The sequence below is a fragment of the Hirundo rustica genome, chromosome 5, assembly GCF_015227805.2.
Source record: "Hirundo rustica isolate bHirRus1 chromosome 5, bHirRus1.pri.v3, whole genome shotgun sequence".
Lineage (NCBI taxonomy): Eukaryota > Metazoa > Chordata > Aves > Passeriformes > Hirundinidae > Hirundo > Hirundo rustica.
Window position 1 is genome coordinate 11507045 of NC_053454.1, and position 24844 is coordinate 11531888.

General features: G+C 41.5%; 1 protein-coding gene and 1 pseudogene across 3 annotated transcripts in view; one reads left to right on the forward strand and one right to left on the reverse strand.

The window, feature by feature from the left end:
- The first annotated feature begins 4488 nt into the window (after positions 1-4488).
- On the forward strand, positions 4489-5656 carry LOC120752705 (pre-mRNA-splicing factor 18-like; annotated as a pseudogene).
- A 7048-nt stretch (positions 5657-12704) lies between these two features.
- WFS1 (wolframin ER transmembrane glycoprotein) overlaps positions 12705-24844 on the reverse strand; it is a 35135-nt gene continuing 22995 nt past the window's right edge. Inside the window, exons 4-8 of one of the 3 annotated variants that reach the window (XM_040064894.1) lie at positions 24237-24381; positions 22937-23107; positions 22272-22352; positions 18365-18510; positions 12705-16703 (exon numbers count right to left, since the gene is read on the reverse strand). In XM_040064894.1, the coding sequence (XP_039920828.1) occupies positions 14895-16703; positions 18365-18510; positions 22272-22352; positions 22937-23107; positions 24237-24381 (2352 nt within the window). In that variant the 3' untranslated portion in view covers positions 12705-14894. The remainder of the gene's footprint in view (positions 16704-18364; positions 18511-22271; positions 22353-22936; positions 23108-24236; positions 24382-24844) is intronic. The other 2 variants (XM_040064895.2, XM_040064897.2) reach the window with 2 other exon arrangements.

Consider the following 24844-nt stretch of genomic DNA (forward strand, 5'->3'; position numbering starts at 1 on the left):
CTGCTGTTTGAAGGTTTCCTTACCAGGCCCGCAGCAAACCTGGATTTCATCCTTGACCTGACAAAATTATAACAAAAACAACAGGGCATCTGCAAAAGTTAGACAATCCGCCACTTTCTGCCTCAAAAAAATTCTTGCCAGTATTTCGTGCACATTCTGTTCCATTCCACATTGTTCTTGGTGGCCTGATCCCAGCTGTGTGATGACACAGAGGGACAAACCCCATTGTCCTGCAAAGGGAGCTCCAAGGACTGTTGTTAATCCCTCCAAAGGGAGCTGCCTTAGAGGACGATGCAGTAGGAGCTGTGCAGAGTCCCTCATACACAGACTGAAAATATTTTGCCCAGAAATGTAGGACTTAACCCGGAAACACAATGCATAAGCAGCCTCTGAGGGGAGTAGGAGCACACGTGGCACTGCAAAGGCAGGTTTTGCACAGCCCACAGACTTGATGGGACAGGAAATGCGGCAGCCCTCATCCTTCTCGCTCTTGCTTTATAGATGCACTGTTCTGGAGAAACTTAATATCATAAAACAAAAAAGAAATTCTGCCAGGGCAACTACCAGCTCCAAAGAGGGCCTGTGCTAATGGGGACTGTGATATAAGGCACAGGCATATACTCAGTGTATCCATCTGCACTTAAAGACTGTGTATGTCTAAGCTTAGACATGAGAGCTGCCCTGGGCTAGAGAAACTTCAGGCTATAGGATTGAAGCACTCCATGGAGATTCACTTTTTAAACAACGATTAAAGATCAATTGAACTGTTACTAGAAGCAGTATTAGGAGAGATTTATTAATCATCCATTTATAACTCTAGGAAAGCATCTTCTGTAAAGAGAAAACTGAAAAATCCATTTATTGCAAAACCAATTGCTAGGCTCATCATCTCTCTGTCACACTGCTGCAAGGGCACACACGGGGGAGCGTGTCAGCCACGGATTGCCTTCAGTGAGCAAGCTGGTAAATTCCTGCCAGTATGTGCTTTGAACAAAAAAACCAAAACCCACAAACAAACAAACAAACAAACAACCCCAGAAAAAAAAACCCAAACAAACACAAAACACAACAAACAACAAAAACAAACCCAAAAAACCCAACAAACAACCAAAAAACATGAGGTTTTTTGCATTGCATCTTCAGGATTGAATAGGTTTTGATATTGAAGGATTTTTTTTTAAAGATGGTTCTTAGAATATTCAGACAGTGATATCCGTCCTGACCTTCAGATGGCAGCTTTGGCTTTGATTCTAGACAAATCCTTGATCAGAACTTGGTCTGTAGACTACTTCCAAAGCATCTGAGCCCTATTAAAATAACATTGCCATTACCTAATTAATTGTTTGAAGCTATCTTCAGTGATTGTTTATTGAAGTTATAGTTTGTCACCTGAGGCAACAGCATGGCTTGTTGTCGTGGAAACATCTCTGCTGTCACCAGCGATGAATAGAGAGGGAGGAACAGGAAAGGAACTTCAGACGAGATGCTTTGTTGAAATGCCTTGCTCTTTAAAGTGACAAAATTATTTCAGATAAAGACAGGCCATGCTGAGATCGACACACACTGATTCCCAGGATATTATGGGCTCTGTGGGCTTGGTTCAAGCCCTTTCTAATTTAGCATGACACAGCTCCTGCTGTCAGGCACTGCTGTCTCCCGTGGTTAACAGCAACGTTTACAGGGCCCTTCCTGTTGCCAAACTTGCTCTTATTGCACAAAAGTACTGCCATCTTCAAAAACCCTGCCATCTATAAAACCCCTGCCATCTACAAAAACAGAACAAAATGTCTCCAGCAACCTGCTGTCATCTATCTATTTGGTTTATAAAAGATGAAAAATCAGTATTGTAAAGTTTTTCTTACTGGCCTTTACCTGATGTGTGATCTTGCCACAAGTTTTCTACATTCTCGAATCCTTGTGTTAACTATAGTCCATGGGTATCTCAAGTAAGAGTTGCAGTTAGAATTTTCCTTAAATCAGCATGGCTTCTACCTAAGTTTCTATTAAACTCTGCCACAGATTTTTTCTGTTTCTTTTTATGCCAATAACAGAGAGTTAATAAAAAGGTTTAAGCTCTGATAAACAATGATTTGATTTTTTTTTTTATTTTTATTTTTTTTTTCATCTGAGATGTGAAGATGCAGGAAAAGACAGAGTTTCCACCAGCAGCACCATCAAGACTGTGTTTTGTCACTACTCCACTGCAGAACCAGACAATGCAGACTGATGCTGACAGGATTATTTTATAAGATCTTAGAGACAGGAACATTCTCAAAACATGCTGAGCTGCAAATCAGCTAGGCTGCACTTTTCGTAAGTTTGCCATGCACTGTTTCATGTGCTGTTCATTTATCATTGTGCAGTTTTTTATCACACAGAAAAATATATCTTTTTCCTCCCTTTTCATAGTCTTGGATTGCAGGCACACTCCACAATGATGCCTTTGCTTGGCATTTGTTTACCTTCGCTTGTATCTGGCAGGGAATCGGCTTCACAAATGGTTATTTATTTTTCATAAGAGGTGTTTTTTCTAACTGCATTTCCTCTTCGAAATGGAGTAAGACCAGACCCCGTTTCTTTGTTCCTTGGCGGTGCCCTCTGGAGACAGCGGCAGAGGGAGCGAAGCGCAGCGTGAGCCTGGAGTGCCACCTGATGGCTCGGGCGGCAAAGCGCCAGCTGGGGTCCGCCTGGGGACACCTGCCCTCTGCCCAGCTAGCGGGGCATTTTCTTGAAACGTCCTGAATAGACAAAGAAAACCAGTACAGCGAGGCTCCAGGCAGAGAGGTCTCTCTGGAGGTTAATGTCCCCGCATGAGGACACAACCTCCTGGATGCCCTAGGATGGGCTTTCCGACTTTTTAAAGAGCATACTGAAGAAGTATAACTCAGCAACGTGGGTGATGCTTCTGGCATCTGACATCAAACTCCAGATAAGAACTGAATCTCTGCCAATAATTAATACTGGAAACGTGAATTGGTGATTAGCTTTGTACATCATTCACTGACGTCTCTGTAAAGCCAAGGCAGATGTCAGTAACATCAGCTAATCCGGCCTCATAACAAACAAAATGCCAACCAAATGAAGCTACAAACCTGGCAGCGAAATGAAGGGGTTTTAAGCGAAGTTTAGATTTTAGCCCCTACAAACCACTTTTTCATAAAACTAGATTTGTTTTTCTAAAATGTACACCAACAGGTAATTATAAGATTCATGAACAGGGTTAAGAGAAATATCAGCTGACACGAGAGTGTGAATGAAATCAAATGCACTCGCAACACCAGAGGAACTCAACTGGAAATAGAGCAGCTGTGACACGAGCTGTGGAGTGGTTGCCCTGTGCCTTGGTGGAGCTGCAAAGGAAACAAGGGAGTGTTTTGTGGCAGAAGAAGGAGTGTACCCCCAGACTCCAGAGCTAGCACAGCCAGAGCTCACAGTGTGATCTACATTTCCACTTGGACAGAATTGCCAGAAGTCACACAAGACCCTCTCTCCCAGGCTCTAGTGCTGTTTCAGACAGACTGTAATAATGGGTCATTTTCAGTAGCTGCCCAGGGCACACCCGACACCTCAGGCTACAAGCTGGGTGTTAAATGAGATAAGGAAAAAAAGGCAAAGCCCATGAGGCAGCCTAGTGTTTCTTTTTCTCCACACCAATGACTCAGCAGTGATAACTCCCCTCCTCGGAAGCACCAGCACGGTCCCGCCCATCCTGAGGGGTTATCTCTTCTAATGGGACATCTTGGCACCAGCAGAATAGGCAGCTGCAAGACTTGGACCATCAAGGACTTCCAAATACCCCACAGCCCACAGTATTACATCATCCCCTTGTGAAACTGAGTGTTACCCCTGAACCTGAGCAGATATAACTGGGGACTTTGGACATTACCACAGCCACCACTGGACAGATCTAGAGAAGGACCAGAGCTTCCACAGGACCACCCCTCTTGACTGCAACCATCACTTCAATAGGACTGCAACCAGTACCCTGACCCACAAGGTGCCAGGTTGTACTCTGATTTTGTGGGTTTAAGCCAGTTTTCTGTGTATCATTGCATTTATTGTAATCTTTCTCTTAAATTGTAGCTCCAAGCTGAAATATCTCTAAAGGTAATTGAATAGGGTTAATTTCTCCTGCTGGTTTACTTTCAAACCAGCACATCTTTTGGCTCCTGATGTGCAGCCTGAGAGAGAAATTGGAATTACAATTTTGTTCTAAAGCATTTGTGTATTGGGATACAAGACTCCCTGATTATCATGATGCTTGATGTACTCATGTGGGTGTTGTAGTTTACCCTATACATATTTCCACATAGGGGGAACTATTTACACATCATGATGCTCTTTTTAAGATGGGAGGAGGAATCAAAATTGCTTTGTTAATATACTATGTTTATGGCATGATAACATGCGAAGCAATGAATTTAATTTGGAATGTATTTTCAGTTTTGTTTGCCTGTCCTAGTCTGGGCTGATACTTCTGGGACTGCCATGGACATCCTGAAGCAGGAGATCAGCAGGAAACACCAGCACCTGGGGGAGAAGGAGCTCCTGGGGGGAAATGAGTGTTTCAAACACAGTGAGCTAGATAAAAAGGAAGAGGAGGCCTACTTCCAGAGATGTGTCTACAAGGTACAGCATCAGGAAAAGGAGGAGAAACCAACTGGCTGCATCAAATCCAGTGCTGGAACTCAAAGTAGCAGAGGACAAGTTACCAACGACTCTTTCCAGACAGGAGGTGATCAGGAGGTTACAAGAGAGGGGTAAGCCCATTAGACTGGTTCGAGAAACAGATTATGATGCATTTCAGCATCTGAGGAAGACAGAAAGAATTCTTTCACCTGAAGTGAACAAGGGCCCGAGAAATGGCCTGAAGGCTGCTTTGGATAAGATTTCTCAGCTGTAACTGAATGAAATTGTAGGTAGCCAAGAAGCAGGAGATGATGACTCCCAGAATGACCTGAAAGTCATTGAGGAGAATACTACAAGTGAAGAACTAGAAGCTTTGGGAGAATCCTTAGGATGGGGCTGATGATCACTATGATATGGACATCATAACAAAGTTCCTGAAGTTTCCTCTGGGAGTTTGGGCCAAGGAGTTGAATGCCAGAGAGGGCTGTGTGAAACGGGGAGTGCAGGGCAAGCTGAACTGTGCTACTCAGAAAGTCCTGCCTGAGTCCCACCTGGGGCCACTTTTGGGGAAACTCAGCAAAAGGACACTTCCTGCAGACATCAAAGAATCAATAATAGATAGTATTAAATTCATGTTGCAAGGAGAATATGTGAAGGCAAACAATGCCATTGGAAATGCTCTCTGGCCTATCAGTGTCACCATGGTTGGCATCCATGCACGGACAGGGTGGGAAAAATTTTCTCCAAGCACGTGGCCCTTGTGTCCCATGATGAAACTCAAAGGAAATGCATACAGGGGCTGAAGTGGCTCATGACCATTTGCCAGAAGTATTTCTCAACAGATCCATCAAAGTGTGTGGGGGTACAATGCTCTGCGAGACTCTGCAGGGGCCAGGGCATGGCTCAGGACACATTTTGGTGTCCAAACCTGGAGAGGATGGAAGAGGTAGAGTTCATTCTTGAATATCAACAGGAACCGTGTCCACACAAACCATGTCTGGGACAGAAGGACAGCCTAAGTCAGTAGCAGTTTTCCCCATGCAGAAAAATGAATCCAAGACCAAATCAGGACACATATTGACTGATGAGGAGGTGGCAGGACCTTCACACCCAGCAGAAGAGCCAGAGATCATCACTCAATCTCTGTCCCTGGGTGAGCTATGTGACCTGCAGAGGAAGTTCACCTGCCAGGTGAAGGAGTCCATCCTGACCTGGCTACACCTCATCTGGGACACTGCAGCCAAAACGACACCATTCTGGACAGAAGTGAGGCCAGGAAACTGGGATCACTGTCCTGGGACGTGGTCGTTGACCAGGGAGTCAGGAAAACAAAGGCAACTCAGCCTTTGACGGTGACTGCTGGCAAGTGTAAAGGATGGACACCTTCCTAAGAAGGATCTCCAAGTGCACCAAGGATGGTGGAACATGATGGACCAATGTATCTGATACCTAAGGGAATTAGCAGTGCTGGAGATCATCTTTTCAGAAGGTGAGAGATTCCCTAAGAGTACAAAGAGTGTCCAGCACATGTCACAGGTGTGGCTGAAATTCACACCAGAGATATATATGTACTCCCCTAACCTAGTGATGCTGAAGTGGAGGGAGGGAGAGGACAAGGTGGGTGCATTGGTCAGCAAATTAAGGATCTATGAGGACACTGTCACCACCCAGTTAAAGGCCCACATTTCGTCTGTGGAAAAAAAGCTGGCTGAGCACATCTGGGTCTTGGAAGAGAAATTTGAACAGAGCCACCTGAAACTGAGAGAAGAGCTCTAGGAAGGAATTTTCCATGTCTTGCCAGGACCAGCAAGACTCTGCCATTAGGAGCAGGCATCCCCCAGCCAAGGAGAGAGAGTACACTCCATGAGGCAGTCTAGGGTTTTCCCTTCATGAGCATGGAGAAGACATGAGGAAATGGGACAGAAAGCCCACCTCTTCCTTGGCAGCCTGGGTACATGAATTGAAAAGAGGAATGACTACTGTAAGAAGCTCATGTAGGGTAAATGCTGCTCTGGTCTGGTGTGGACAAGACTCCAGGTGGTACAGGAATGATGGTATGACCAAATCCTCTTGAAGGGTCCTCCAGTTCATACTTACAGGAAGAGCCAAATGCGTACTGCAACCAGGATTAGAGGGGCCCTCCTTCTAGCCAGGTAGAGGAAAGGCACAATCTGATCCACTGGACTGTGTGGATCTGGTGGTCTGGCACAGCTGACCCACAAAGGTATATGGCAAATGTACCCTGATGCCATGGAGGTATGTGGGGGCAGCCACAGTCTTTCAGCCACACTCTTCCTAACTTCCAAACCTGTGCTGCGCCTGGACTAAAGTGGATTTGGAGGCATAATGTTTCTCATGTCACAAGTCTACAGCTTTCCCACTGCCCAAACAATAAAGGAAAGTAATGAAAGGAGCATTCCCACTGGCTAACTGCAGGCACTGAAAAATATCCTACATTAAGACTCCATCTATACTGTATGTAGAACAAGCGAGGCTGAGCTGGGGAAACTCAAGCCTCTCCACGTGGCCCCTGAAAAACCCCAGCCTGATACATGTTATCTAGAGGTATGTCAGGAAGATCCTGGCACCATAGAAAAGGCGATGTGATTAGAACAAAGGCTGCAATAGAAAATTTCCAGGACTGAGTTCTCAGCACTGCCTGGGAGCAGAAATGGCTCATGCTAACCCTCATACTCTGCACACAGGAGCACCAAAGACGTCCAGGTGGTGGTGTTACAAATGAGAGTGTTTGAGATTGCTTAAAAAATCACTATCAAGAGTATGAGCAAAAGTCCTATTTAATATTAAGCAACCAAGCATGACAAGTTCATTGGCAAGATTTACTCTACTAATTACAGGACAGCTGAGGCACAACGAGGAAAAACAAGCAACAACAAACCCAAACAAAATCCAGGCAATCAAAACAAAAATAAACTGAGAACTATCTAGGAGGGGGAGTGTGTGTGTGACAAAAGACAAGCAAGTGCAAAGATGAAAAGGAACACGGCCTAAAAGCTTAAAAACACTCAACAGTACTTTAAGTCAAGTTATGCCTTAAGCCTAGAAATTTAACATAGGAGAAACACTTAACTTATACCCAGTTTAACTCATAACTTAATTTATAGCTTAACCATAACAATCTAACAGAGGAGTAACGCTTAACAGCAGTTAACCTAACGCACAACTTCTATGTTGAACTTGGCAACTTAACAACAACACAGTGGGCAAAGGATGGGGCCTTGAGGAGTTGAGATATGGTCCCAGGATATGTCGTGTTTCAGCGATCCTCCAGGTGCAGCAAACCTGAGGGGTTGCTGGCTCTGAGAGGGATCCCACTCAGAGGGAGGTGCTGGTCACAGACCCACTGTGGTCCAGGAGAGCTCAAAGCGTCTCATTTTGGACCATTATTTGTAGGGTCAGAAGAGAGTGGGCTTTACTCATAAAAATGTTTCATCCTGGCTCCAGTTTGGGTCGGCACTTCCTTCGAAAGCGTGAGAACAAGAACGTTATGCCATTCAGGTAAGAGGAATATTCTCCGGCACTGGTCATAAGGAAAACAGGAGCTTTTAGCAATTCCTGGGAGTGGGCAGTGTTTCTGATAAGCTTGGAAATAGCTGAGCCCAGATGCTGTTTTCAAGGCCAAGGCCTACTGAGAATTTTTCAGATCATATTGCAGCCTGGAAAGGAGGAAGGGGGAATGCATCAGCAAAGGTGGCAAAACAGCTCACCACATTCTGGGGGGGGCTCAAGATCTCCCTGAAAACCCAGCACTATTAAAGCACTTAGTTCTCTGGAGCAGAAGCTGCTGTCACCTCACTGTGGCTATACACAAAGTCTTTTCAGCACTGAGACTTGACCTTCACAGCAGCACCTATGAGGCACCATTAAAAGATAAACAATCTCCTTCCCACTGGAGAGCTCCTGTTGGCAGTGGACCCAGGATAAGAGAGACATCAGCACACCATGGCACTGGGGTGGACACCTCTGCATGTAAGGTGGACAATTTTTATTATTGGTGGCACATGGGAAAGTTCAAAACTAATGGAATGCAGCCTCCCTTGACAAACCCATCCCCATCAAACTGGAGCATCCACAAACCTTTGAGTGGGACCCTCTCTTTTCTCTCTGTAGTGGGGACCTCCAGAAGGGAGGAAGCAGAAGGCTGTAAATGTGTTGGGGCTGATGATCCAGACAGACCCAGCAGAGGGGATGTTGTTTTTGCTGCAGCTTGTTAAGCAAAGCGAGCCCTCTGAGCAGGTACTGCCTTGTCTCCAGGTGTGCACCAACCAACAGCTATCTGGGCTGCCAAGTTAAGAATTATTGGTATTGTCACTACCCTGGGAAGAGATCTTCCTTTTTTTTGCAAGTCTGAAGGTAGTGGCCAAATGTTTGAATACAACCATAGGAAAACACGCTTGTCCTGAAGAACAAGCAAGTGGGAATGAGTCACAATGCACTGGAGTTTCACTGCTTTATTTTCCTTGTTGCTAAGTGAGACAGGCAGTGAAGGAAGAATTCACATCTCAACCCAAAGGTCATCTGGGAGGTGAGTGTGGGTTAAAAGAGTCTACCAGGTAGCAGAGGTGGGAGAGGGACAGCTAACATCTGGTCCTGAGGGCCCCAAGGACAGGACAGCTCCAAGGACCACTTACCTGCCCAGGATGTGGGCAAAGTGAAGCGAAAGATCATTCACCTGCATCACTGCAGGCAGGCTTCTTCTGCAAGCCCTGCTGGTACCACTGATAAGCTCAAACACTCTGCACAGGAAGGGGTCTGGACAGACGCATCCTTTTTGGAGGGTTCTATTTGGCTACATACACTTTCACCAACTGCAGGTTTTGATAGTGTAAAAACCATTACTAACAAAAAAACCCAAAACCAACCAACCAACCAAAACACAACTGGGCTATGTTGCATTATTTGTTTTCATATTGCATTTTATATTGAGTTTTGCGTCATAATGGTTTGTTCTGTACTCTCCTTTTCTCCTGAGGAAATGTTATGTTCCAAGGTTTGTCCCTACCCCTTTTTCCCTGTCACTCCTCCCAGTCCCCTCCTACGGGCCCTGTCTGTCATTTGGCTGTTCCTCCCAGCTTCTGGAGAGTTCAGGCAAGGACACTGAATGATAGGGCAAGAGCTGAGGAGGTTCCTCCCTTTATGTTCCCATGGTTTCTTTGGATGCCCCTCCAGCCCTGTTCCACTCCCACCTTTTCCCTCATTGGGTGTTGGTTTGTCCCCTCCCTTGGCGCCTCCCCTATATATAAGCCTGGAACACGAAGCCAGGCCAGGACTTGGCAAGAGCTGCTGAACTAGGGCAGTTGTCCAAACAGGATGGGATAAAGACCTTGGATTTGCCCTCTCACCAAGTCTGTCTCATTTCCTCCTCCTATAGATGAGGTCTGTCTCTCGTGATAAGGGGAAAAAGCCCCTTCACTGCTCCCCGGGTTTTTAGGACCCAGGGGAGTTTTCCTGTCTTGTCACAGTCTCAAACTAGCCTGGGCGAAACGGAGCCACCAGCTCTAAAAGTGACAAGCAACGCACAACAAACTAAAAACCCCACTAGCAGGAGGAAACCTGCAACCCTGCGTGCTTGCCCTGCCTGCATGAACTGCCACACCATGCCCGTTTCTACGCGCCTGTTCACCACGCTCCCCAGAGCCCTCTCTTCATCGCCCTGCCGCTCACCGGAGGAGAGCTCCGCACTGCGCGGTCAATGAGAACGAGGAACGCACCTGCTCAGTGCTCTTTTCATCGCCCTGCCGCTCGCCATGTATATACACACAGATTTTTCAGTAGGATTGCAGAGATCCTCAGCTCCATCAACAGAAGTTCAGCCCAGAGGAAACACCCCAACTAACTTAGCACTCAAATCATGATGCGCAGTAAAAATCATCACTTCTTGCACAGACTTAAGTTAATTTTTTTTGTCATATGAAAATGCTGAAGTTAGTGTTGTGAAGCTGCAATCTTACGGAAGCTGCTTAATGTAGCTGTCAGTGGACAGATACACATCCAATTTTCTTCCATACTCAACAAAAGTATCTTTTAAAGGAATGCTGTAAGCAGTGGTTCTATGTTCCTGTTCTGCTTCAAAACTTGAAGTTCAAGTTAGTTAGAGGGGAGGAAAACACAAGTTTCCTCAGTGCTTAACATCCATCCTTAAGGGGAAGGTGACTCTCATCTTTTCCACATCAGGCTACGATTTGTAAGAGGAACTGCAGGATGAGATTTCTGCCCCTGCCCACCCCCCCCCTCCCCCCGCCCGAGTAAAAGGTATATTAAAGCTTTTGAGTAATAATATGAAAATAAATGAACCAACTTAATGCATATAAACAGTGATGTGATTTGGTGTTTGGTTTCCAGGCATCCTATTTGCACGCAACACTTGCTTGTATGTAGGTGCCAAAGCAGGTATGTTATCTCCTTACGAGTTGGCAAATTGCACCTAATTTTTGCTGCATGGATTAATATATTTCTAACTCAATGACATAGCTGTTGGTTTTCCTTCATATCCATCTGCTGTTCAAACAATTGCAGCTGTGAAGCTGAGGTTGGAGCACAGCTTCTTTGAACCTCCTTCAGCTGTTACTGGATGTGAGCCTTACCCTGAGAGGCTGCAATGGGTTTCAAAAGTACTGAAAAGGTATTCACTATCTGGAAACTTGTTTTGCCTTTTCCAGTTGAAATAGAGAAGCCAGAAGACAGACAAGCAGCTCAATGTAAGAATATAGGAAAGCACTACACTACTCTGATGGTAACACAGAAACAGAATGGTTTGGCTTGGAAGGGACTGTCAACCCCTCTGCCATGGACAGGGACACCTTCCACTAGACCAGATTGCTCAGAGCCCCATCCAGCCTGGCCTTAAATACCTCCAAGGATGGGGCAGCCACAGCATCTCTGGGCAACATTCTTATTACCCTGTGTTACAAAAATATTGCAACAAATTTTCAATTAATAACAGCTATTTTATGGCACTTAAGAGATCCATTAGTTCTAAGAAATAAAACCACATGTTAATGCCTACAGATCTACCAATTTTTTTTCTCTGGGAGAACAGGGCAACTCTGCATTCTTGCCTCCTGCAAGATGTTGTTAGTCATTACAGAGTGGGCTCTCAAGTTATTCAGAATTTCTGTATGTGCCGTGGAAAAATGTACCAGTTTGTAGAACAAACAGTACTTTTTCATGTTCCATTGAAGATGGAATTCAAATGAATATTTTTCTAGATGCTGTATATTCTAAATGCTAAAGCTGAACTTACAGAAGAACAGCTGAACCTAATTTAGAATTGTCAATAGCTGTGTAATATCCTCCTCCTCTTCTGTTAATTAATACTAATTCAAAAGACTGCATTACCAGCCTAGAGAAAGGGCACCTGCCTTTGGAACTGTTTATAATTCGTCATATATTGAAAACTGAGTAAGAATAATAAATGTAAGACTAATTGAATAATTAACAGCAGCTGCCAGATTCTGTGCCTCTCCAGCTTAGAAGATGGAGTGGTTTGGAACACAGAGCTGTAGCAGGAACGGAACAAAGATATTTTGTGCTCTGTTTGCTTGCAAGGTGCAAAGTAAATAGAGGCACCCTTTGCAAAAACACTTGATTATTAAATTCCAGCAATTCTGTGCTTGTCAGCTAAGATACACTTTAGAAAGGAAAGATTTATATGGTAAAGGTTTCAGAACACTGAACACTAGACAGACAAGATAATGGAGTACATATCCATCGTGTTACCATTAATGTATCCTCTTTTTCCATAAAAATTTAAAAGCATCAAGGAGAAACACTTGAGAACTAGCATTAAAAGGCATTATTTAAAGGTCTTGTAGTAAAATTTGCTTCCTCTGTCCCTTGTGGTTGCACTGAAGAACTAAAAATATATGGAAAATGACCTTCAATGCGCTACTGTGCAAAATTTCCCACCTGTGCTGCAAAGAGGCCCTTGATAAATTCAAGTATCCTTATTAATCCATCACTACAGAGCACATGAATTATTTTTTCCTAGGATCTAGCTAGGAAATTCAGACTTTGGCTTTGTTTTTGTGGTTTTTTTTTTTTTTTTTTCCCTTCATGTAAGTGCATAAAGGGTAATTGTTTAACTTTGAATCTGATCAATATTGATATGAGTATTTTTGAAGGAGCTCTCCCTTCCAAGGAACCATAGATTTTTAGCTAATTCTAAGTTTTCAAATTTAGTAACAGTTATATGCCAATATCCTCTAACAACTTCTGCAAAAAAGACTGAAATACAAGTTTCAGAGTTGTTATGATGATACAGATGGGAACTGAGGTACCAAGTGCCTTTTGTCTCTTAAAAAGCAACTCATTCCAAAGAAATCAAGTACGTGCCCTCCTCTTGCAAAATTTCCCACATCTGACTTAAGCCACTTTTTCATTTTCAGGATATATAACAACTCCTTCAAAATGCACCACAGTAAGTCACTAAGTTGACATCCATACAAAAGGTGAAAGCTAAAAGGAGAAATTTTAACATCAGTTCTCAGTCCCAAGATGTTGGGGTTTTTTCCTCATAAACACATGAATAGAAGTTTCACAATTGTGTGTATGTAAGGGAAAAAAGTTAAAAAAAAAAAAAATCTTTTGTGCTTAAATTTCAGAGCCAGGTAGAATGTTTGGGTATCTAAAAAGGGCCTACAGATGTCCTGAAAGGAGGAGAAAGCCCTAAATTTGGCTTATTTCCAGCCAAAATGGGCCCGGGTAAAGGGAAGCTGTCAAAACTTGCATTTACTTGCCATGTAACTCCTTTTCTTTTCCCCGGGTGGAAACAGAGAGTTGGCAAGTTTTCAAAGCTAGAAGCACCCTGAATATACAATTTTACTTTATTGATTTTCTGATGGGCTGAAGCATGATGGACTGTGGGGCTTTGGTTGGTGGGGGCTTCTGCTGTGGGCACTGGGCAGCACACCTGTAGGTGCCTTTGGCATCCTCCCTCCCAACTGCAGCTCTGGGTAATGCTCAAGAGGGTGCTCACAGCTGGCATGCAGCCACTGCCTCACTGTCCCCAAAAGGTTCCCCTTCTCTATCAGGTTTTCATTGCTAACCCTTCTCCCTGGTCCTGGTGATGACTGACACACAAAGGCAAAAAGGAATCTAAAGGAGGGTCAGTGGAGGAGTTACAGAAATGGCAGGATGAATCTGTGATGAACAGCCACAGTGGCCAGAAAAGGTCCAAACTCACAACAAAAGCAGGGGGAAAGCACTACATGTAGACTGCAAAGTTACAAAAACTTCTGGCACACCAGATTTTACTGTTGGCTTCAAAACCATCAACTTCAAGTATCTCACACCAAAATATTTTAAACATTCTAAATTGTAGTTTTCAGTGAAAGCTGCTATCAACACAACACAAACAACTGGTCACAATGTCAAAGCATAATGAATAAATGTACCCATTTAATTCAAGTTTCTACTTCATGTTTATTTGCAAAATACAAGTAATTAAACATTCTATTTCCATTTTCACTATAGACCTTTAGGTATAATTTCAGTTGCTGTGGCTTGTCCATTACTGGTACCATCTCAATACCAGCCTTGGGATTTGCCTTTCACACATCAATCAGCGTGGTTGGTTACTTTAGTGTAACCAATCAGAACAAATAGCAACTTTCCTACACAATATTTAATGCAAAGTGGAAGCCTGGGGACTTTGTAAAACCTTGCTGAGGTGTGAAATGTGCCCTTTCAAAAAACAGTGGTCACTGTGTTCTGGACAAGCAGTGAAACAGTGATTGCTGTACGCAAATATCACCACCCGCTACTGACTCTAAGATCACATTTTTCTAGAAAACACCAAATAAATACAAGCAGTAAGTGAACAAAATCTGTTGTCAGCTCCCTATTCTAAACCATACTTATGAAAATACAAATGGGCACACTGTGAATACTTAAAAGAGTAAAGTGCTTTTAACATTGAGCAAGTGAATGCATCTAGTGTTGTACCACAGGCAAAATACCCATTTTGGACAAAACAGTTTCCATGCAATTAGTCAGCAGCGATGCCCTGCATTCATTTATAATATTAAAGTACTATCTATTACATCAGTCATACAGGGTTTAAGGTCAGGATATGGTGTGTACACTTGAAAAACTCAACCAACGCTCTATATTAGCACACTTTTTGAGCATTGCTACAGTAAGGTAGATTTTCGTTGGATTTTTTTCCCTCTTAAGAAGCCAAACCTTTGGTAGTGTAAATGCAGCGGACACTGAAAATACCACTGAACCAATATGTGAGCACATTATGCAGCTGACAGGAATGGGAAGAAGAAAAAATCAAAAGCAAATTTAATGGCTTTATGCACTGTACTCCTCCAGTCCTGCTCTATTTTCACGTGCCTCCCTGCAGGTAAGAGTTTAGACATGCAATTCAAGCAAGTGATTGCTTTCAGTTCAAAGACAGGCCATTTACTGCCAAGACGACCTTCCAAAATTGTGCTGAATTCAATTATACTCCCTTGCCTCAAATTCAGCAACACTTTTTTAAACTCATTGCTTGCCTTCAGCACAATATCTTTGGTTATATCATCCTCCTCTATAGGCTTGCTTCCATTTTTACTACTGAAAGGCATGCCAACAGTGATTTCAAATTTGTACCGATCAAACATTTTCATGTGGCATTTATGCTTTGTCAAAAACTTCAGACGGCACAATTCTTCCTCCTCCAGTGTAACATTTTTGGGATCACAAAGAGGGTAAGTTTCACCATACAAGCATCTCATCCAATCGCCAATAAAAAACGGAAGCATATTTATTGCAGATTCTGCGCTATTGTCGATTTCTGTCACGCGCACGTATTTGAACCGCCCAGTCCATGTCACTCTGTGTCCTTCCAGGTGACTGCACAAAATCTGAGTACGTGCCATGTTAGTCTCCTTCCAGGCCCGGGGTCCACAGAGGAAACCATACTGATTCCAGGTCAGGGTGGAGTTGTAAACTTTCATTCCTTCCGATCGATACACATAGAACCAACAGAACAGCACTACAGCTGTAATCCACACCAGAATGAGTTTCACAATTGAGCTTCGGGTGAGCGATTTAACCACTTCAACTACAGAGAAGTTAACCTTTGTCCACCATCGAAAGAGCAAAGGAACAGCACACAAAACCAGGGTCACTACAATTTTCATGAGCTCCAAAGACAAAAACCACTTAATGAAGTGGACAAGACACATCAGTGCAATGCCTACACCCAGCACTGGGAGCGCAAAGAGGAACAGGAAATAACCGATGGATGCACGAACGAGCCCAATGCCAGAGGACTCCCGCAGAATGACCACAGAGAGTTCACACCACATAAAGCACACCAGGTATGGGACCAGGTAGCAGTAGGTGCCTTTAAAATTCCGTAGTTGGGCCATTCTAAAGAAAAGATAGAACAAGTACAGAAACAGAAGGCATGGGATGCTTACATTGATTACAAAGAAATGGCCTACAGGAACTGTAAAGAAGGTTTTACCTAAGAATTTCAAGTAGCCAAAATTCCCAGGTAATACCTGCAACAGGGATAAGCAACCTGCAGCCATCTCAGTCATTAATGCCCTTCGCGTGTAAGGTTCTGCACATGTGCTTAAACTCATGTAACTTGTCACTGTGAAGAAAACCGAGACAGTAGCTAACTCTGAGCATGGTATACAGTCTTTGCTTGCTATAGGGAAGGAAAAAATTACAAAGAATACCGAGAGTAAAAAATAAATGTACGGCTCTAAGTGGTTCCATCCGAAGTTCACCTCAGCTTGCTCAACATCTAGGTTTGGTTCGAAGCGAAGCAGTAAGTCAGTCAAAGCACGGAAGTTTTCCCAAGCCTTACTGTCCTGAAAAACTTTCAGTGTGCAAATCACCATAGAAATGAAGGACAAATAGAATATGATTAATGGAATAATGAAGGCAAAAAAATCAATTGTCAGATTACTGATGATGAAGAAAAAGATGAGGGCATTGATATGGTGTGTTGGAACAATGGTAGACAGCCAATGCATTCCTGCCTTTGATGCAATATCTATAAGGTATTCTTTAATTTCCATAATGGCATGAAGTGGATATTTTACAACCTGGAAAAAGAGAAAGAAGCATTTTATTAACGAGCAGTTTTGAACCTTTACATCACAGACATTCTTAGCTGAAGCAGTAATAGCCAGTTGTCTAACCTCAACTAACATGGAAAGATTTATATTTCAGATCAGTGTTGCCAATAAAATAAGATTACTGTGTCCGAGATTATTAGCTCCATTTTGATTAACTCAGACAGACAAAGCTCAGAGGCAATTTTGATTTCAGGCAAGATGTATTTCATTACCTTTGACACATATAATTAAATGGCTTCCTAGTCAAATATTCTGCTCTGCTAACTTCATACTGAAGATAAACTGCATGGCTACAGCCCTGCACTATCTTAAGTCATTACTTGAGCTGCGAGTACTGTACTTTAAAGCATGTAATTGCCACATTCTGCAAGGATTATGCTATATATTCTACACATACACACTGCAGGAAATAGTGCCTATGATTCATATACACATACAGGGAGTTTTTACAGCTGTGGTTTTATATTTAAACAATCCTTCCCAAGCATCTAGGGATGCAGCTGTCAAAACCTGTTTTGCAAGCAGCAGCATCATGTTAAATTCAATTACTACATATTTACAGATTCTTTTAACTCCACAACAGTAACTGCAGAGGATCTTAAAATTCTACCTGTTTTATGTGGCATTTTCCACCACAGTCACTGGAAAACAGAGAAACTACTGGATTGAACATTCTCACTATAACCAACCATATACTTAATAAAAGATCAATTAAAAGGTACTGGATTTTTCAAACATATATTCAGATATTGCATAGGGATTGCAAATATTAGATGCTGCAGTCAATCATCCTTCCCCCATAAAATGACAGTGTTTATGCTTTCCCAGATCTTACATTTTTATATTAATTAGTTCAAGTGGAAAAGCAAAGAATGTTCCAGCAAACACCAGTGGCACTGTGATGAAATGGGACAACACACGCCCCAGTGATTTGGGCAAAAGCTTTTTTTTTGTGAAGGCATCTCTGTTCTTCATAATTGCATCTCTTTCAGAGAATTAGCCATGCAAAAACTCGGAAAGAGACACCTTTCACTCCCCCTTTTTTCCCCACCCTGCAACATGATAATGGACAACAAAATTACAGCAAAAACTCTCAGGTCAGCAGCCACACACCCCCTACCTCACCTAAAATTTACGCCAGTATTGAAGGCATGGACCTTAATTCTCCCTTCTCCTTTCACTGTCTAGAGAAGTATCAGTGTAGAAGCTAACAGCAAGTTTCATCTTTCTTGAATTCTGTCAGAACAGAACCTTTTCATGCTATAGATAATTTTTCCCATCTGCTTGCTCCTGTCTAAATTAGAAAGATACAAAGAGTATAACAACATCTATAATAAAAATAGGGCAGTGATGACAGGTACATTTAAATCCTCACTGATGATATAATGAAGGTAGATTCTCCCCTTACAGGGAAAACTGTTGTCACTTTCTTTTAAATACATGACTCATATATAGGAAACTTGAAACATATATATGAGATCAAGTCCAAAAAGAAGTCCAGCAACAATTCTTGTACTGATCTATACAGACTAAACATCAGTACTGAGAGAGAAGTGCAAGTCACTCGTGTTTTGTCTGTGATGCTTAAGAGGCCATTCAACGTAACCTGTTCGATATTGCCTTTTTACCTTCAGTCGTAGGGGTAATTCTTCAGGACTCTTCCCTGCCAGCTCATCATCTTCCTCTTCCTGCGTAATCAGGTTAGATGGGATGATTCCCTTTGCATACTTCTTGGTAATCTCAACAAAGTCATCCAAAGCAATAAATTTTTTAGCTAAAAACATAAAATGAAAATTTGCAGTAAATTTTATCACAACACTGTATTGAATATGAATTGGAGTATTATTTTTCTTTCCTGCCAGAATCTAGCCTACAAAAACTGAACTACTGAAAACACAGGTTTACTTTACAACTTGTCCTGAGATGTCTGCTGAAAACAACAATCTCCTTGTGCCAGCAATAGATATAATACTCTACATCTTGTCAGATCAGTAGCTAAGTTTGTTATACTGACAAGTAGGATAACAGAGTGAGTGAATGTACCTTATTTGCAAGTATGCCATATAAAAAAAACCAAAAAACCTACTGAATTAAGTCACAGTTTTAAATAATAAACTATTGTATCTGCTTCAGAGAAATACTCAACAGCTGCACTGGAAAGAAAGATTTGTACAGAAGCAGTAGTGAAGTATCTGTATGTCATCAACTGAAACACTGACTTCTGATTTGTCATTTAACAGTTTTAACATTTTTCTGAGTTCAGAGGTTACAGACCTCTGTTATCATTATGGGAAACGCACAATTGTTGTAGCTATGAGACTAAATATGGATTACTTAAAGTGTATTAATTTAATATGCTACGTGGCTATACAAAGGGCCTCCTCCAAACTGTATCAACTGAGATCTAAAACAGCTACCAGCAACAAAACAGACCTTGCTCAGTTTACATAGAGACAAAATTCACCCCTCTGCTCTGGAAGATCTTTATCCACTCCTGTGAGCATAAGGGAGGCACGAGGTTACTACTGAAAACTCTTAGGGAAATGGCAGGACAGAAGATGATTTATACACTGGTTCAAACTCTTTGCACCTAGTTGTCTACATTAGCATGGATTAGCTTGTTTCTATGGCAGACAAGCTTCATGCAGTTTGTAAAGAAGAATAATTAACAGCAACTTTTCTTCCATAAACTGAAGTAAATGGCATTGCTGTATACATGAAAGAATTGAATGACAAAAATCTGTAGCACACCTCCCACACAGTAAATTTAACTACTTAGCTGATGCAAAGATATGAAAGCTGGCCTGCTTACTAGTTTGATATTTTAAAGAGACAGATAACTGCTTAATCAAATTCAGAATCAGAGGATTAATGGATTTGGGCCCAGAAAATTTTTAATTTAAATATGCTACATTTATAAAAGCAACATATAAATAGCTCAGTGTTTAACACTGAAAACACTGGCGATACAGAACAAAATAAAGTATTTATTTCAAGATACGAACTAGAGGAAGAGGAATGTTAAGAGTTCAACAGAAAATCAGCATCTTACAATCTGTCTTTTGGTTTAATCTCACAATACAGATGCTGCCTTTGGCTTGGACTTTTACCACTCCCCCTCCTCCATGCATGAACCCTTATGTCCCACAAAATACCATCTGGGATGCCTCCCAAGAAACAAGAAAGGATTTACTTTTGATAGCTATTCTTGTTATTCACAGACTGTAAGGCAACTTTACTGGCATCAAGAAATCCGTGAGACTCTTTAGCTGGCTTGGTGGGCTTCAAATTAAGCCTAATACGATAGGTGTCATCTAAATTTACTGTTTTATTGGGAATGAATATACAGCGCTGGAATAGTCTTATTTGTGTAGAATCAGCAAGCAGACATGTTAGAACCTCACAAAAATACTTTAGCAGCACTTTTACAGGATCATGGGACATCTGAGAAGGCATGAGTTATTAACATACAATGTATAGATGGGCTATCCACTGCAATGTGATGCAACCTCTCAGATATGCAACAACTGCCTATTGACAATGTGACCTATAATTTTCTGTTTATACCTCCATTAAGGACAACCCAGAGCAGATATATGCAAACACATACCTGGCTTAAAAATTATGTTCCAAGTATTGGCAATGTACTAACACTGAAAGAAGAATCTCCTTCTGGCGTGGTTAAATGAAGAAACTCAGTGAGTCAGAGAAGTAAATGCTGGAGAGAAACAGCTTTCTGGTTTCTCCATGATAAGGTAAAAGCTCTCTAGAGAAGAGGTAACAGCTTAACTCCTACTTTTGATGAAAAGTTTTAATTTTAAAATATCATTAGTATTTTGTCATCCAAGTGTCTCTTAAATTGATATAAAAAGTGTATTTTGTACATTCTACTTTATTATTCACAGATTTTTTTTTTTTTCAATTTGGCTATGACAAATTCACTTGCCTTCTCCCATCCACCCTAGGAAAAGAAAAATATTCACGTCAATTTCTGCCTACACTTACAAATAGGTTCATTTACTTCCCTGCTATTTTATCTGCAATTTAAGGCTTAAAATATATATATATTTGCCAGTTCCTTTTCTGATAACTCTCTGAATTACTGAAGTATCCAGAACAAAATGACTAGCTGCACACGCACTCAGTAGCAGTACATGCCAGTTCACCTAAAGGAATGGAAAGAACCCCAATGCATCACAGCTCAAATGAACCCAAATACATCTGCATCATGATACAATGACTGGACAATGAAACTCAACAGTCTTGTCCTTGAAGGACTGTTTCTAGCTTGCCAGAAGTGGCAGCCAAGTCACAAAAACAGCGGACATAGTCTCATAGAAGGTTTGATAGGACCACAAGCCTGCTTTCCAAAGTATTACTTCTCACATCTCTTAACGCCTTATTCACATACAGGCATGTGCCCCAGCTCCTCTTCTACTTCTGTCAAAGCTAATGAAAACTAAAATCCTCCACTCCACTTAGGAACGCTATTTTTCAAGTCACCTGTGTAATGAACACAATCCTTGAAGGTAAAGGCCAAATTTGCCTAATGAAATGTAAATCTAATCTTTCAAGGTGTTTAATCCGGCAAACCTCCAGATTTGACTCCCTATTCCACGTACTATACTTTAGTTTCACATAGTCTTACGTACAAATGTATTAGGAAATAATATGCTTTGTGACATTTAAAAGTGCTTTTCAAGTACTGATCTAGATTGCACGTGAACTATTCCATATGACTTAGTGCATTTCAAGAAACAGATTTTCCTGACAATGAATAATTGAACCTTATGTTAAATACTGTTCTTGAAAACCTACACATGCTGCATTGTTGATAATTCATTTTCATAATGTAACACTTTGACATTCCTCCTAAAAGCCCAAAAGCACATCAGCAGTTCTGAGTTATACCAGACTGAGGAGAACTTTCATTTCCAATTCCAATCCTCCCAAACCTTACAAAATTCACAGACTTAGGTCTACAAATCTGACCCTATGTGTGTCAAGGGGTTTAATTCTTTGCAATACATGAACTGAGCTGCTGTAAATAATGAAAGAAGAATCTTGGTGCATCTTTCCTAAATCATTCATTGAACAAATATGAAAAGACAAATATTAATTATAAGGGAAGGGCAAATGGAAGCAAGGCAAATAGAATGAAGGATACGTCTGCACTAAATTGGTGCATAATTCATTCTGCCACTGTAATCAGAAACCTGAGAATTTAGAACTAAAAAAAATATATTGAAAGTGAAAATGTTTGCTGAATAGACTTCTGAGTGATGAAATGGCAGGAATATAAAAATAACAAATTACATGCAAACTCCCTTTAGTAGTTGACTATAATGGTGATGTCTTCTGTGAGTTCACATGCAGATCAGTTATTTGTTTCCCACACAGAATTAACTGACACTATCAGTTTATTGCAATCCAAACCTTCTATAGATTCTTAGTCTGGCAGCATAAAATTGTTTACCAAAGCAAACTAGAAACTAAAACCACTGGCCAAGACTGAAAGCAGCAGCATGCACTCACATTCACTGTTCACTAATCGCTCCAGCATCCTTCTCTGCTTCTGCACGGACTTTGGGACGGGGCCAGGCTGCTTCTCACCATCTGTTCCAATAATAGAAAGCAGTCAATTAAAGTGATCAAACAGTGACTGCAACATCTGGGGAATGGTATTTCTTCAAAGTAAGGAAAAGACAAACTTACATAGAAACAGATAACAAGTGGCTATATAGTTTTCTATATTCCTGTTACTGTATTTGAAAAAGAAACAGGATTGTGATAGCTAACACCTAGTGCTGTAGTGGCAAAGTGTCTTGAAGACTAAATCTGTAAATTGAAACATCTAGTGAAGTATCATCAGGATGACTGTTAGAGAGGAAAAAAAAATCACATACCGCAAAGCCATAAAATACCAATTTTTCAAAGACAGTGAGTGCTGAATAAAGATATTTTAAATATATGGTCACTTGAACAAGTGCTCAACTGACCACGAGCTACAGCAAGTGTTGGTCCAGAGAGCATAGTTATTAAAAGAGGGTTAGTCATTGAGAGAGTTCCATTATCTTAAGTAGATTGTACAATCACTATTATCTCATTCCTGACTGTTCATAAAGCCCTTTAGGTTTCTAGCTGTACTGTGCACGTAAGTCTGTATTTTATCAATACCATAAATCAGTTCATGAACAAACCTGCATTGTCAACTTGCCCAACATTCTCCAGAAGTTCAGAAACTGCTAATTGCTTCTTCTTTTTTGGATTTAATTTCCAATACATGACCAAGGCAGCTTTTCGCACAGCTCTCTCCAAGTCAGTCTCAGATGATAATTTTTTCACCTCTTCCTCATTCTCAGAAGTTATGCCTCAAGAAAAGAAAAAATACATTACACACTTAACCCACACCCATGCAGAAACGATAGATTTGCTCACAATTTATTTTTCTCAGTTAAGTCTGAAACTTTGCAAGTTTCAGTCACATTCTGACACCTAAGTAAATTACTCAAATGCCGTTCTGTGTCGATTGCTTATCAAAATCTAACCACATTGCTTAGGTTTATATGGTACTTCATGTATTATAGTATGTCTTGCTTCAACTTTTGAGGCACGGTGGATCAGGCAAAAGGTAGTGCAGACAGGCAAGGGTGACATGCAGAGGCACCAAAAACTGAATAAAAGTAGTGGGAGGTGGGGTGTGGGGTGTGTTTGTTTGCCTTTTTTTTTTTTTGGTTTTTTTTTTTGTTGTTTAGTTGGGGTTTTTTCCCCCCTTGTAAGAGTTCATACAGTTGCCAGATGAGACCATTCCAAGCATTGGAAGTAGCATGAAGGAAGATGAGAATCTTAAAGTGGGAGAAGACAGTGAACAAAACCAATTAGAAGAGAGGCAAAAGGTAGTGCAGACAGGCAAGGGTGACATGCAGAGGCACCAAAAACTGAATAAAAGTAGTGGGAGGTGGGGTGTGGGGTGTGTTTGTTTGCCTTTTTTTTTTTTGGTTTTTTTTTTGTTTAGTTGGGGTCTTTTCCCCCCTTGTAAGAGTTCATACAGTTGCCAGATGAGACCATTCCAAGCATTGGAAGTAGCATGAAGGAAGATGAGAATCTTAAAGTGGGAGAAGACAGTGAACAAAACCAATTAGAAGAGAGGTTGGAGAGGGGCAAAAGAATGAAACAATAGCAGATATTTAGCTGGTGTGTGGTTATATATGCTCTTCAGAGTCAAAGAAAAGAAGCTTCCATGAAAGGTGAGGATGAGAAGAACGTGTATGGATTTCATGAAAAAAATTCAAGCAAATAACTATTAAAAATGCTTTAATAAGCAGTACTGGTGATTAGAGTTTAAATTACCTGTTGGAACAGTCTCTTAGCAACTAGTCACGCAATTTTGCCACAATCATTTCCATCATATATTAACTCCTATTTTCACCAGTAAAATGAGTACAATATTGTTTCAGGTAGTGTGGGAAGTGCAAGCAGGAAACCTCAGAGAGCCCATACCTCTTCTGTCAGCCAGGCATCTACGCAGGAGTTTGACAGCTTCTCTTCGACCTTGCTTAGCAGCGAGGATGAACCAGTCAACTGCACTACAGTTGTTAAGTTCTTCATCCTCCTCTTCTGCTAATTTCAAGAAGTGCTTCCCCACCTATAGCAATAGGAAATGAAATTCCTTCAGTTACTGAAATATACTCTACTTTGTCTCTATGTCTTTCTATCTTCTTCCCCCCCACCTCCTGGAACTCAGCTAAGATAAACTGTCTCTGAACAAAAGGTCAAAACATTTGCTCCTAGCACTAAAGAACATAGTTGTAAGCTGATCTTCTGATTGGAAAGATCTGGAAGAACTGGAAGCAAGAAGGAATTGCAACACATTTGGCCAGGCCAGTGAATCAGTTGCCATCAGTGTTCAGGCATCTGGCAGAATCAGGTGAAGCTCACGGTGTTAAAAGTTCTCTTGGATTCTTTTCCTCCTACAAGAATGACTAGACAATACAGCTAGATTCATTTTAGAGCCAGAAAAAGTAAGTGTAATATAATCTGGTGCCAGTGACAATCAGAAATTCAGATGAAGCTATTGACAAGGCCTTGACATGGAAGGAGGCTTCAAG